Consider the following 15,011-nt stretch of genomic DNA (forward strand, 5'->3'; position numbering starts at 1 on the left):
CAGGTTGGGGCTTGGCGGTCTTTTTAGGCACCATAGAGGTCAGAAAGACACACAGGAAGTAAAACGAATGAATTGTAGTCATAGTTCCAGGAGGTTTAGGTACCTGGATTAATGGTACTGTAAGTCAAAAGGGGAATTTAAAAGAACAAGCAATATTTGGAGGAGATATATTTCACTTTGAGGTATTATTGGTTTTGAGGTGTCTGTGTACCTTCTACCATCTATGTCAAAATATCTGGTCTCCTGTTAGATGCAAGTATTTGGAAAGAGAGGGAGAGATTAAGATAAAACCAGCACTCCATTCTAACAATAAAATCTCAGATAATTAGAATAATCTCCTAGGTTTTGATAGGCAGACTTAGCCTATGATGAGAAATGGCATCATATCTGAAGGAAAGACAAAGTCCCCAGTCCTAGGCCTCCCACTGGCAAATCTGTGCAAAATTGGGTGAGATCTTTGAACTCACCGAGTTCTAGTTGCCTCATTTACAAAATGGGAAAATAAAAAATGACAATCAGAGGCTTGATGCTAAATGCAGTGACTTCGCTTCCGCATTCTCAGTGTCTCCCACAAAGCAATACCTGGTCCTCAGGAGACACTTAGAATATACACAAGTAATCTTCTGAGGATGAAGTCTCTTCATGTGCTGGGACAAAAGGGTCCCGCTCTAGGATTTGGGGGGCTTCAGTGTTTCCTCTTGGACCAGATAGTTTGGAAAAGTTGAGGACTTTTTTGTTTTCAAAGAGCCACTTTTTTTTGTTTAACAGTGATACAATTTTCATACAGTAAAATTCCTAAAACGTCACCCTTCTCAGGAAAGTGTTTTCCTGGCTTTTCTGCTAAGGTGATGAAGTAATAATTATGCATGCCTTACCTATTTTTTTTTTTTTTCTTTAGGAGATGGAGAGATTTCAGGAAAGGAGAAAGTAGGAAGCTTAAGAATTAAAGGCTGGAACACAGAGTCAAGTCAGTGACTTCAGCTCTCATGGTGGCTCCAATGTGACCCAGCCTGTCCTTCCACCTTTCTGGATCTCCACCCATCCATCAGTAAGACAGAGATAACACTATCTGCCCATATCAACTCCCCTGAAACAATATAAGCATTAATGATCTAATATACTCAAAAGGTACTTTGAGTCCTTTGGAGGAACGATGTCATATAAATTAAAGGCATAATAATTAATGTAATTTAAGAAAATGGCTGCCCATAACACAGAGGATTGGGTTCACATGGATCACAAAAGACCTCGTCATCTTGTTCCCAGGTCACTAATGATCCTTTCTAATGGAACAAAATCCAATCTTACTTATTTGAGCATATTCAACCATGCTGTGTTTTGGTTCATTATTTTCCCCAAGTACTTTACTTAATTCTGTTATCAAAATTGAACTACACTTTAAAGTTAATTTCATCCTTATTGGAAAGATGCACTTTTATATAAATTAGACCAAGAAGTAATTCATATAGGAAAAAAAAATATTCAATGTAAAGAAAGACATACAGATAGTAAGCATGAATCAACTGTTACTTGTAGTAAGCAAATACCCTTATCCTGTACTACCACAGACAAAACAAGCTGTGTTACAGCTACCTGACAGAACATACAGGCAACTCATAGACACCTACTGAAATCCTAGAATTACACACCATGACAAGCACAACAATGATGATGAAAAAGAGGAAAGAAAAAAAATAGAAAAACAGACCCTAAGTGGATTTCTTGAACTAGAAAGAGAAGCTTTCAATAAATCATAACTCTAGGATGGTTGCTGGAAAACCAAATTATGAATCAAAAACTTAAAGTACAGCATATTAGGTACTGTTTTTGTGAACAAGCTAAAGACTAAGAAACTACTTGAGTATTAAACTCTCAACAGTAAGAATCAGATATCCTGACTCTAGGGAACCCTCTGGCATATTCTCCTTTGTAAATCATGAGAAGAGTTATCTTATCTGCCCTTCCCAAAGCCTCCTACCCGCAGGAGGTTCCAGTGAGCTGAGGTCGTGCCACTGCACTCCAGCCTGGGCTACAGAGCAAGACTAAATCTCAAAAAAAAAAAAAAAAAAAAAAGCCTCCTACCTTTACCTCCTTATTAGATATGACTATTAGGTAATCATAAACTTGCATGACCATAAACATTCCAGTGAGGCTGCTCTGCTCAACTCCTTTCTAATGTGATTCTTTGGGAAGTGCCGGGTACTTTACTAGAGAAAAGTTGCCAGCTATCAATCTCTATTTTCTATTTAAAGTGGCATCTCCTACCTTGCCCAGTTCACCAGCTCTAGTTCCTAATATTTTTTGTTGTTTCAAAAAATCAGAAACCTTAAATGTGTGAACCATGACTGGAAAGTATTATGTAGAAGAGGTTTTTTTAAAAAATTAAAAACTGTCCTTGGTAACCTGGCAAATAAAGCCTGGTGCTGGAGATTGTAAGACAGGAGCGGGTGGGCAGGGGTGGTTTCTGGAAGGAGGGGTGGCGATGCTGGAGGGGAGAGAGAGTAGGTCAGAATAAAGAGGGGAATGAAGGGGAGAGGACACGAAATGGGGGAGAAAGGGAAAGGAGAGGCCCTGTCCCCGTGCTTGTGTGGTTCAGACGTTAATCAGAGTCTAAGGAGAGGTCGGGGGTACTTGGAAGGGGACAGCATCAGGTTTCTGGTGGCCAAGTAGGGCCACTGTGTCACCGTTTTCTCTGTTGCACAAGCAGAGTGGGCCACAGGCCAGCAGGTCACTATGACACAAGAGACTTCAAGGCCACTTTCTCTGAGTTCTCCCCTCCCCATGTCTCTCCGATTTCTGCCCTCCCCAGGAGTAACAGAACCTCAAAAACATAGCATGAAAGAGCTATCACTGCACAGCATGCTCGGAAAATGTCATAGCAGCAAATAATATTTCCTGACTATTCACTATTTGTATACATTGGGTGTCCTTTATCTTATTTAACTTCACAACAATCCTTAGAGGTTGGATAGATACACTAAGCATTAATAAGTCTCCTTTTACAAATGAATACATTGAAGATCACAGAATTAATAATGGCAAAATCAGGATTTAAACACAGGCAGGCTCAATCCAATACTCATGCTTTTAACCTGATACCACACTGCCTTTTTATACACAATACACACACACACACACGCATGCACATCTACTACACCACAGGATACACACCAACCATTAACAGTAGTACCATGTGAACTGTATAGGATATATTGGCAATTTTAATTTTTTTCTGTATCATTATTTACATTTTGTTTTTTGAGACGGAGTCTCGCTCTGTTGCCCAGGCTGGAGTGCAGTGGCACAATCTTGGCTCAATGCAACCTCTGCCTTCCGGGTTCAAGTGATTCTCCTACCTCATAGGCACACACCACCACACCTGGCTAATTTTTGTATTTTTTTAGTAGAGACAGGGTTTTGCCATGTTGCCCAGGCTGGTCTCAAACTCCTGACCTCAAGTGATCCACCCTCTTTGGCTCCCAAAGTGCTGGGATTACAGGTGTGAGCCACCGTGCCTGGCCTCATTATTTACATATTTTTACAATGAACATGTGAGCTTTCGTAATTAGAAAATCATTTAGTCTTTCATTTATTTATTTATTTATAATTGAGACAGGGTCTCACTATGCTGCCCAGGTTGGTCTCCAACTCCTGAGCTCAAGTGATTCTTAGGCTTCAACCTCAAAGTAGCTCAAACTACAGGTGTGTGCCACAGCATCCAGCTATCATCATCTTTTAAAACACTTTAAAGGGTGACGATTTGCTGCCACTGAGGCTACTCAAAAATATGTGACATGGACTCTCAAATACTACTGAGAGTATCACGGAGAAATTGCAATCTTTATAAAGAGAAATTTGACAATACATAATTTTTTTAAAATACACATCATCTGAAGAAACAATTCTACTTCTAGGAATATATCCTGTGAGTATAATTAAGGATGTTTGCAAAGAGAGAGCAAAAAGGATGTTCATCACTCCAGTGCAAGTAGAACAATAAAAGAATGGAAATACCTTATGTATCTAGCAATAAAGATCTAGCTAAATAAATTAGAGTGCATCACTACAACAGAATGTTATGCTGACACAGAACATGATGTGTTCTTCTTTTTTTTTAAGTTACAAGGTTACACGCATAGTTTCATCAATTTTAAAAAATAGTCCTTAACAAAGGCCCTTAATGGGTGAAGATTTCCTGCTATTGAGGCTATTAAACATAGAAACAGAAAGTAGAAAAATTTTTGAAATGCTATACACCAAATAGCAAGTAATTACTTTGGAAATAGGATTATGGAGGAATGTATATTTTATACTTAACACACATCATATATTTGGATTTGTATAATGTTATGTGTATCTTACAATGAAAGTATTCTTGGGAAAAAGTATTTTTAGCCACATTCAGTGATGTGAAAAGTGGTTCATGATATATTGTTAAGATGAAAAACAGACTACAAAACAATACTACTGTAAGACTTACATTTTGGTAAAAGATACTTGTGTGTATGTGTGTGTATCTATAGAAGACTTTCCATAGAATACACACTAATGTTAACAGTAGTTACGTCTATTCATAGGTAATTTTGTTTTCTTCTTTTCACTTATCTCTAAGTTAAAAGGAATGCACATGTATAACATGTATTACAAGAATAAAATAAATAGCTTAAGCGGTGAAGGTTTCTCCTAAACACCAGCTCCAAAACTTTGGGCCAACAGCAGGATCACTAGAAAGGGAATATAGTCTTCTGAGAGGGGCAAAAATTGATTTGTGTATCTGCAATCTAGGATGTTGGTTACAGTCACACTCTGTTACAGCCATGTCTAACAAAATGCTCTTACAAATATGAATGACCCTCTTCTTGAGATTTTCCTTGAAGCATTTTTGTTCTCCCTTTTAGGGCTGGAGAAACTGAAGCTCAGAACTATTAAATGACAATCCAGACCAAAGAAAGGTCATAATTAAAAGTTCATGCCAATGATGCTGTGTTAAAAGGAATTTTTGACTGACCGGATTGTTATACATAAACTTTTCACTGAAAGAATAGACCACCCAAAAACCCTGTCTTTCTAATTATAAAGTGGAAAACTAAACAGCAACAATATACCCTTCTTATTTCTGCACAATATATAGGAATCACCAACAACAGCCAATGGGATATTATAAGTTATTTGAGAATAAAATAAAAAGGAAGGGGAGGGAAGGATTAGGCACTATACATACAGTGTGACATAATTTTAAAGTTTGGCCAAAGGTGCAGGCAGGAAAAAAACATCTTGTACCTTTATGTTCATCCACTCACTCAATGATTCAACAAACATCTGTGTACACCAACAATGTTCCAGGCCCTATATTCAGAACCAGGCGTACCAAGAGCACTCATTATGCACACTGCTGTCTGGTGGGGCAGAGAAACAAGTAAACAATGGCATAGCCATGGGAAGGGATGCACAGATGGGTGACTGATGTGTTAAGGAAAGTAGCTTATTATGAAAGATAACCTGTAATAAAAGATGAGTTCTCCTAGAGACGGTCGTTCCAGGAAGTGAGAACAGCGTTTGCAAAGGGAAAGAGGTGTGAAGGGACATGCTGCATTTGAAGAATGGGAAAACTGAGTATGGGCATAAGGGAAAATCAGAAATAAGAAGGTGGATGTGCAATCAGACGATGAGATCTTCTAATGACCATTTGTGTAGCATCCATGAGCATAACTGCAATATTCAAATATTCAAGAAGGCTACCAAAAGCATTCTGAAGATGAAAGCACAACAGGGACGAAATCGAGTGAACAGTAAGTAATCTCAAAGAAGCACAGGTGGGAGGAACACAGGGCCAACATGCGGGAAGGTCACACATAGTAAGAGGCCTTGCAAAATGTACCTTTAGGGAATGTGGTATTAGAAGCCACTGATGTTCAAGGCAATAAAAATAATCACATTTTAACTGACAGGTACTTTATCTAGTTCACAAGTTTATGTTTAAGCCAAGTCTGGGATTGGTATGCATTTTTGCCAAGATAAGAAGGAAAATGTTATTAACTGTTGGGTGGCAGGGTCCCAGTTCAACTCACCAAAGCCTATCATGGCTTACCTAGAACACATCTGAGCTAAAATGTTAATGAGACAATAGGAGCTGACTATCACTTTAAAAAGTATTTCTTTAAGAAAGATTCACCTGTACCTCTTTCCATACACTCTGGCAATAAATCTTTGGCAATAAGAAGCCACCTGCCCCTCTGACCCTGGACTGGATCCCCTGAAGACAGCACTACGGGCAGCAGCCAGGGGGAGAGAGGCACAGGTTGTCTGAGCGAATGGAGAACCGGAATGTCTGATTACCCAGACTGGGGAGAGATGGAAAACAGGGGCTCTGTCACTCCCTCCAGCTGTCAGATATAGGGATTCTAAGCTTCATTCCCCAATCCATGGCAGAGATTTGGGAGGAAAGGGGTCAATGGGGTTGTAGCTGCAGTTTTTAGACTATCCTGATCATTTCAAGTGTTCATAAGTGGGAAATACTTGCCCAAAAAGATGATATTTCCAGGCTACCATCAGTAGCTACTCATTTCCAGGACTGGTCAATGAAATGCTAATGTCATAACATAATTTAGACTGTTCTTTGGAGCTTACGTGACTGGCTGCATCTGTAGAATTCTTTACAGGTATTTGCTTTGTTGTAATTCACTGCCACTGGAATTGTCTACGCCAAATGGTGAGAATACTTCCCCACCTCACAATGCTCTTCCATTGGCCAGCTTACACAGAGAGGCTGTGCCACAAAACAGCTTTCACAGGAAGTAAACCACCTTAGACCCTGTATGTATGTACATGTAAATACTTGTGTTAAAAGGAGGCAGTTGTTTGAAGAACCATGGTTTTACCCAGGATACGGTTCCTCCAACAGATTTCAAGCCCCACTCTGGGAATAGAGCTGATAAGGAAATACACTTGGGACTTGGAGTCTGATGGACTAAGTTCAAATCCTGAAGTCACCGCTGAACTGTTAAGTTCACCAAGGCTCAGTTTCCTCACGAGTTAAAAGGAAGCTAATAATACCTACTTCACAAGTTATTGTGGGGGTTGTATGAAATGACACATGTAATGCAGGGGTACAGCATCTGGACCTTACCTCCCACAGACAATACATGTTAATACATGTTAGTTCACCCACCCCACCCTGCCCCATCCAAATTCTATCCCAACTTGGCTATCAATTATCTGAGAAACCATGGACAATTCATTCAATCTCTCCAGTCTCAGTTTCCACTTCTATCAGATTAGGAAGTGGGACTCCATGGCCTACAAGGTCTCTTCCCGTCCTAACATTCTGTCTGGTTAGTGTCACTGTTATAAGGGAGGCTCGTTTTTATACATTTTGGTGTTCCCTCTTTACACTCTGGATCTCTCTTTAAATGCCCAGGGCCAGCTCCTTTTAACTTCTGCTTTTGGGATTCTATGACACTAGCTCTGTTGGTTTCCTCTACTCTACTAGTTGAAAGTTGTATATAGGCCAGGGGTTGTTCTAAGAACAGCATGAGCTTTTTCACAGAGCATATCCTCACAAGCACCGTAAGGTGTATTATCATTATGATGCCCATTTTAGAAATGAGCAAATCAAGGCTCGAGAGTTTATGCAACTTATCAAAGGCAGTGAATTCAAAACTGGCTGGGTCTTCCCAGTTGCTCATAATCATTACATGTTATACTCCCGTTCCATCCTGTAATGATATCTGGTTTGAGTTCAATGTTCTTATGACCTAAGATGAAGCTGTGCTCGATTATCTGATAAATTACCCATATTAATAACTTTACCTGTTACACCTGCTAGGTGACATACGTATAGATTAACCAGGGACCATAATCTCTGAACCAACAGAGAACTCATGATGGGAATCCCAGGCCTTGCAGCTGCTAGGTCAAGGGTGAGATTTAAGATGGGCAGAGCTTAAACACATCTTTCAAATATGTGCAATATTAGCACATAGTCAAACAGCTACTCAACTTCCACAGGAAGCTGCCAGAAGCTACAGCACTTCCTAGTGCAAGCTTCAAATCTGCATGCTTCTAGATGCCCTGTTATAATACCACAGAATGACAAAGGAAAAGGGCTCACACTTGGGATCAGACAGCCCCAATTCTACTAGCTGAGTGAACCTGGGTGGATACTCAGCCACTATGAGCTTCTTACATACTAAATGACCTTGGGTAAAATGGGGATAACATTAGCAACTTCAGAAGGATGTTACAGGTATAGAGGGAGTGCCTGGCCTGTAGTAGAAACAAATTAGCTCAGACACAGAATAAAGGAGCTTGGGGGACAGTCAGATTGTTTTCAATAATCAGGGTAGTCTACACTAGAGTCGAAAGGTAGAAATCAGAGATTCACTGGACTCTAAATGCCTACCAAATCTGTGAGACCCATGCCCCACTGACAGTTGGATGCCCTATTATGGCAAAAGCCCTAAAGCTCTAGATTGATCTGACCTCTGACTCCACTCTGCCAGGCCACCTGGCAGCTGCTGCTAGAAGCACCCTTTCAGAAAGGGTCCTGATTGAGCCAAGTGGTAGAGTGTTATCACACACCATCTCTTACCCTCTGAGCACCATGAGGTTGCCTGGGTAACAGTGAGCTATTCTTGGCCTTCTCTATGGGATCCCAACTCCTCTAACTATATCCCAGGGCTCCCTTCCGTCGTCTCACATTCTGCACCCCATGCTGAAACCTCTTCCTCCTGCCTCACCAGATCATAGGGGAAATGAGAAGAGAAGGAACTGACCATGCAGCTGTGCCTTGGCATTTTATTTCCTTATCATTGTATTTCCTTAGTTACGGCACATTTCCATTTATGGAGTACTTTCCCTTATAAAATCTCCCAGTGTTTACTTCTAATCTACTAAATAATTCCTCTGGCCTCTTCTTGTTTTTACCCTTTAAATATATGTTGATGGTTCATTCGGCACATTCCCCATTCAGTTATTAATGGCCCACAAAAACTTACTAGCAGCAATCATTTACTGATTAATCTACACAACAATCCAGAAAGACAGGTAGTATTAATCCTTCGTCCTGCAGAGGGAAACCAAGGGGAAAAGGGAGGTTAACTCAGTTGCCCAAGGTCAGTGGCTAAACAAGATTATAACCAGCCCTAACCTGTCCTCCATTTCTATAAACACTTCTCACAGTGCTGTTGTCTTCCTTTAAAAATCAACATTGTCAACGCAGCTTGATAATTTCTGTGTTGAAATTCCATTGACACAGACTAGTTTAAAATTGTCAAAATTTACCCAACAAGAATTTTTAACTGCTAATAGTTCATGGATAAAAGTTGCTAAAATAAAGAGATTATTGTAGAGGGAAAAAAAAACAGAAGCGAAGATCTGGATTTAGAACCAACTCTGCCACTATGAAACTGAAAAAATCTCTACATCTCTGTGTCATCTGTAAAAACGAGATTATGCTAAATAATATTTAAAATATCTTACCATTTTAAATAACATGATTAAGTACCTACTAAAACAACACAAAATATAAATGCTCCAACATCCAATGCTGCCAAGACCATGGTAAAACTGGTATCTATACATTCGTTCACTGCTAGTGAAACACACAGCTACAGTGCCCTTGGAAAGCAAGAGGCCGACATGCAGCAAAACCATAAAGAATTTCGTATTCTTTGACTTAGCAACTTAAGTATAGTATTTTTCCCTAAGAAATAAATCAACAGGAACAAAACAACATACACAAACAAAAATGCACATTTCAGTGCTAGCTACCAGAGGAAAAATTGATATCAGTTTAAATGGTCATTTTAGAGAGATGCCTTATTAAAGAAAAGCATAGCCAACCATACGAATGCCATGCTGCTATTAAAAAGAATAAGTATGAAAACTATGCAAAAACATTTTAAGTCTTACCAATAAATACTATTAAATGAAAACAGCCAAAAGTCAAAGAGCAGACATGTACTCAGATGTCAACCATATAAAACGTGAATAGATGAGCAAAGTCACATGAAAAATCAAAATAATTATGTTATTAGTTAAGTTTATTGCTTATAATTCTAAAATATCATCTTTCCATTAACACATACATCTTATCATTTAATCAAAAATTTAAAAAATTTTCCAACCCTGCTTTAGTTTGATGGAAAACAAAATTGTAAAGTTTTTGCCTAAATCTCCCAAGTTATTTTTGTTGGCTGACATATTATCGACGATGCTATGCTCCCAGAGTGATGTCTGCTCTTTACTACCTAATTCTTTTGTCTTTAGAGATTCTAAAATCTCAGAACATTTGCACTTCTTTCCCTCCGCTAAGAGGAACCAGGATCCAACATTTTGCAGTAATTCTGACCTGTGGGTGCCTCCATAATACCCAGAATATTGCTATTATCCTTTTTACAGGACACAGGGCAATTTCATATCTTAAGTTTTTACTTTACAGTAATACATCTCATGTTTTCAGGGGTCTTTTCACTTAGGAAATCTGCTCCCAAGCAGCACTGTGCTATAGGAACTTCGTGTCATATAAGGACTTTTATATCCCCCTTCATTTCTTAGAAATGTTCTCTTACTAGTAGGTCATTTGTATATCTTTGCTTATAATATCAGGGAAAGATTGCAGAGCCAATGAATTAAAAATATGATTCTAGGTCTCCTGTGTGCCAATGAATGCCCTCATTAAAGCAGAATGAGTGAGATGAGATCGGTTTCAAAGCTTTCCATCCCTTTGCCCCAGAGCCGCCAAGGCCAGGCACTGAAAGGATGCACAGTAAAATTAAATATCTAAAAATTCATCTTTAATTAACAGAATTGGATTAAAGCTAGACACCACCGCATATCATACCAGAAATGGCTGAGCTGGCTTCCAAGTGCTCTAATTCAATTAGGACGCAGTGAGTGACACTCGGACGGGAAAGGTTAATTGGGGCCGCCAGAACGCAATCATTCCTTACCTAACCAGTCATTAAACTTCTTAACCTCTGAGGGCAGTCCCAGCTCGGTGAAATCGCCTGTGTGGAGAAGGATGTCCCCATAAGGCATCTGGATACCATCTGTTCTGGAGTGTGTGTCTGAGATGCAGACAAACCGCGTGTGGCCCGCTGGTTTTGGAGTGTCATATGGGATGGGGTCGACCCTAAAGTAGACATAACAGATCCCATAACAGTTAAACATATTAGAACCCTTGAAATTGTCATCGCACATACATATTTATTATTATTCGTGAATGCACCCAGACAAACTGATGCAAAGGCAGAAGGGCCCATTGTAATTAAGGACACTTCTGGGTGTAAAGGCGACAGCATCACCCATCTACAAACCCACTGGGCAAATTCAAAAAGACTTACTTACCTGGTAGGAAAATTAAAAGGAAAGAATATCTTACATATAGATTTGAAATAACCCAGGAAACCGATAGAGTGATTAATGGTGAAGTTTAGGGATATTGAACCTCAACTGGGAAAGCAAAATTATGCTATTTCTCTCTCATCATGCTCCAATTGATCCCACTACTCATTAGGAAACGGATAACTAATTTATTCCTTCTTAAACATGCATAACTTAAGCAATGAACTAATTTACGGAGAGCAGTCTGCACATGCTCTGCCAATTGAGATGTGGAGAGATAGCACTTATATTTAATTTCCTTTCCACAACCATTCAACACCTGTATCTTCTCGTTTTTGCTATGCACAAATCAAACTGTAGGGAGGGAAGGTGATGCCAAAATAACAGGGCTTTAAAAAATTTAAAAAAAAAAAAAAAAAACAGACACTGGATGTTAAAAGAACTTTGTCAAACTCGTTTTTACTGCGATGAATTATCTGCAGTCCCAGTTACACCTGAGGTTACTAGGAATGCTCAGCTGTCTTGGGCAAAGATTCTACTCAGTACAAATACTAAGCCTTTTAATGAGATGTATATATCTACATATGCATTAATATATGTATAGTTTTAGAGACCTAAGCACTGTGAAATTACACCAGGGCATAAGAATCAGAAGGCAAAATGATCAACCCAAAGCAAAGAAAATGAAACAGAACATTCTCATTTAATTGAGTGTAACAAAGTGTACTAAATAAACTTGGTAAAGGAATGCAAATCTGACTCTTCAAGCATACAGTTTTAATTATTTAAGGGGTTTGTCGCAGAGTTAAGGATGCTTTAACCATATTAACTCTACACTGACAGCTTCCTTTAATTTCTCTGTAGGAATGTACACTTACTTTTGGATTATGGGTGAAAAGAAGCAGTTATAAATGCAAAGAGAAGGTCACAGGAGAAGCAAATATGCAGTGCAGAGATTAGAGTGTGAAACATTAAATAAGGAACAATATTTCATATGCCAGCCCCAACCCTTGATAGTTAACATGCAGCAGAGAACACACTGAAAGCTCCACACAAGACTCCCTAAACATATTGCCTCTACAGGCTTTGCTTAATTTGTTTTCTCTTTTCCTTTATTTATTTATTTTTTTAAAGAAACAATCTGTTTTAACAATGACAATTTCAGTGAGGGAAACAGAAGAGACCAGCGTGTAACCTAGATACTCTCACATTTCTTCAATGACTAAACTTTTTATTTCCTCTTATCTTTGTCGGAGAAGAAAGAAAGTAAGAGGAGCAAGAAGAAGGAAGGGCAGAAAGGAGGAGAGGAGGCAGGAAGGAACTGTGAACTGATTATCACAGTGGGGCTAATTGGAAGCCCAAAAAGAAAGTTTAACTTCTGCAAAAAATTAATGGATTTTTCCTGTTAGAAAGGTTAGAAATTAATATGCTATTACCACATAGAAAATTCACGAATCCACTGTGATCTCATTAGTAACCTGGAAACCCTTCTCATTATAGCCGATGTTGCTTTTTTGGATGTAAAAATGTTTGATGTCTTCCTTTCCATCACTGAGACTTAGTTATACTCAGTCTCGGTGCTTACAATCTTGGCAACATTTCCTGTCTTCCAAAAGTAGTTTTCCCAGAGAACGAATGACTGTTCCCTGCTGGGGCTGACTGTGTCTCTCTCTAAAAGTGGTAAGTAATATTCTTATCCCAATAGTTAAATGCTCACTAGAATGGGACTGTTTGCATTTATACTTAATGCACCAACATTTGAATGAAAATTTAATACATCAGTCACTGTATCTCTAAATATATGAATAAATGTAATATCTACCTACTCTAGTGTTTGTTTTCTAGCTTTCATCATAATACTAACATATAGACACAGACCCATTTCTTCTTTTCTGTAACTCAGCTAAGCTACAGACCCAGCTACTGCATCAAAATCCTTTGGGAGGCCATCTCAGCTTATCAGAGAGACATCATTGTCATTATTTTGAAATAGACTGAAAGTAGCACAGATGTAAACCTCCTGTTGTAAATAGGTCCCTGTTCTACGAATCTACCCACTTTAGAGTAGCTAATCATCACATGGTACATAATTGGTTCCCCATCTTGCCTCCATACTGGGCAATAAATTTTCTGACATTATGGGGAACACTAGGCAATTTCTGAATCGCTTCAACTTCTTTCTCCACCTCCCATCTCCTTCAGAGAAACATTTAAACATCAAAGGCCAAGGAACAGTAGAGTAGAGGGGACAGTAAAAAGGGGAAAAGTGTTTCTTCTCAGCTTTGAGCTGAAACAGTGTTTCTTCTCAGTTTTGAGTCCAAAGTAGACAGCAAGGTAAGCAAAGAAGGCTCGCACATCTACACCACCACCATGATGCCATCAAAGAGAAACAATTTGTAGACATTAGGGAGAATGCACAGAAGACTGATTCAAGGCAGGGATGGGGGAAGTGAGACGTATAAAGACGCAGACTTTATGTAGCTATCCTGACCCAGAGGCACTGAGAATCTTTGTTATCCATAGGACTAAGTACAAAGTAAGAGATGGTTTCAGGAGACAAGGCAGTGCAACACGCCAAAGCCACTCTGCTAGGTGGTACGACAAATATCACCTAGAGCTCATAGGAAGAAGACATGTCCACCCACAGGCATTCAGAGTTGAAAATAAGACCTCTAGCAGAGTGGGCAAATTCCAGTGGAGATAATTAAAACTGAGACCACCCTCAGGAAGCTACTCCTCCCAAATTGGGGATTTGATAACACCTCAAAAAGTTAAGACAGCCAAACATTTTCACTATAAAAGTACATCTGAGGAAGACCCTGACTGCTATTGGAAGATCCTGTCTGTTCACGTTGTGTGAAGGCCCTCACACTTTATTTTCATCCTTAGTTTACAACTTTACCACTTAGTGTTTATGCTGCTGAGTTCTCAAATGACCTAATATTTCCCCTAAGGCATCATGTCAAATATCCTAGCAAGTGAGTATCTTACCAAGGCAATCTAAACCCCAGAGCCAGATTCAAATATTAGAGTGATATTTGCACATATGTTTGAGTACACCTGGGGGACAACAAGGTGACATGGGAAGATGAGAAAAAAACACAGCAGCATAAATCCCAGAGCAGGACAAAATCTTATGGGGCATGTGGTTCAATGTTTTACATGACGCCTGAATCTCCTCTATCCCTTCCCTCTAGATGACGTAATGTTTTGTGTTTATTTGTTTTGTTGGTTGTGTGTTTGTTGTTTGTTTGTTTTGAGACAGGATCTCGCTGTATCACCTAAGCTGGAGTGCAGTGGTGCAATCATAGCCTACTGCAGCCTCCACCTTCCAGGCTCAAGCCATCCTCCCACTACAGTTTCCAGAGTAGCTGCGATTATGGGCATAGGCAACCACACCCAGCTTATTTTTCTTGTTATTAGTAGTAGTACAGATGAGGTCTTGTTATATTTCCTGGGCTAGTCTTGAACTCCTGGGTTCAAGTAATCTTCCCACCTCAGCCTCCCAAAGTGCGGAGATTACAGGCACGAGCCACCCCACCTGGCCTCAATTTTCATTCTGAGGTTTCCAGAGAAGGAGAGCTCCGTCCTCCCCCTGTGCAATCCAACCTAGTTTTTGATAGCTTTACTTGTTAGAAAGTTTCTGTTTCAGATTCTATACCTCT

The 15,011-nt window shown here is 39.4% G+C and overlaps 1 protein-coding gene across 7 annotated transcripts in view; it reads right to left on the reverse strand.

Moving 5' to 3' along the window:
• MPPED2 (metallophosphoesterase domain containing 2) overlaps window positions 1-15,011 on the reverse strand; it is a 177,045-nt gene that overhangs the window by 114,097 nt on the left and 47,937 nt on the right. For all 7 annotated transcript variants that reach the window (XM_009186384.3, XM_009186385.4, XM_009186386.3 and 4 more), the window contains one exon: window positions 10,953-11,134. In XM_009186384.3, coding sequence (XP_009184648.1) covers window positions 10,953-11,134 — 182 coding nt within the window. The remainder of the gene's footprint in view (window positions 1-10,952; window positions 11,135-15,011) is intronic.

Source organism: Papio anubis, chromosome 12 (assembly GCF_008728515.1).
Source record: "Papio anubis isolate 15944 chromosome 12, Panubis1.0, whole genome shotgun sequence".
Taxonomy (NCBI): Eukaryota; Metazoa; Chordata; class Mammalia; order Primates; family Cercopithecidae; genus Papio; species Papio anubis.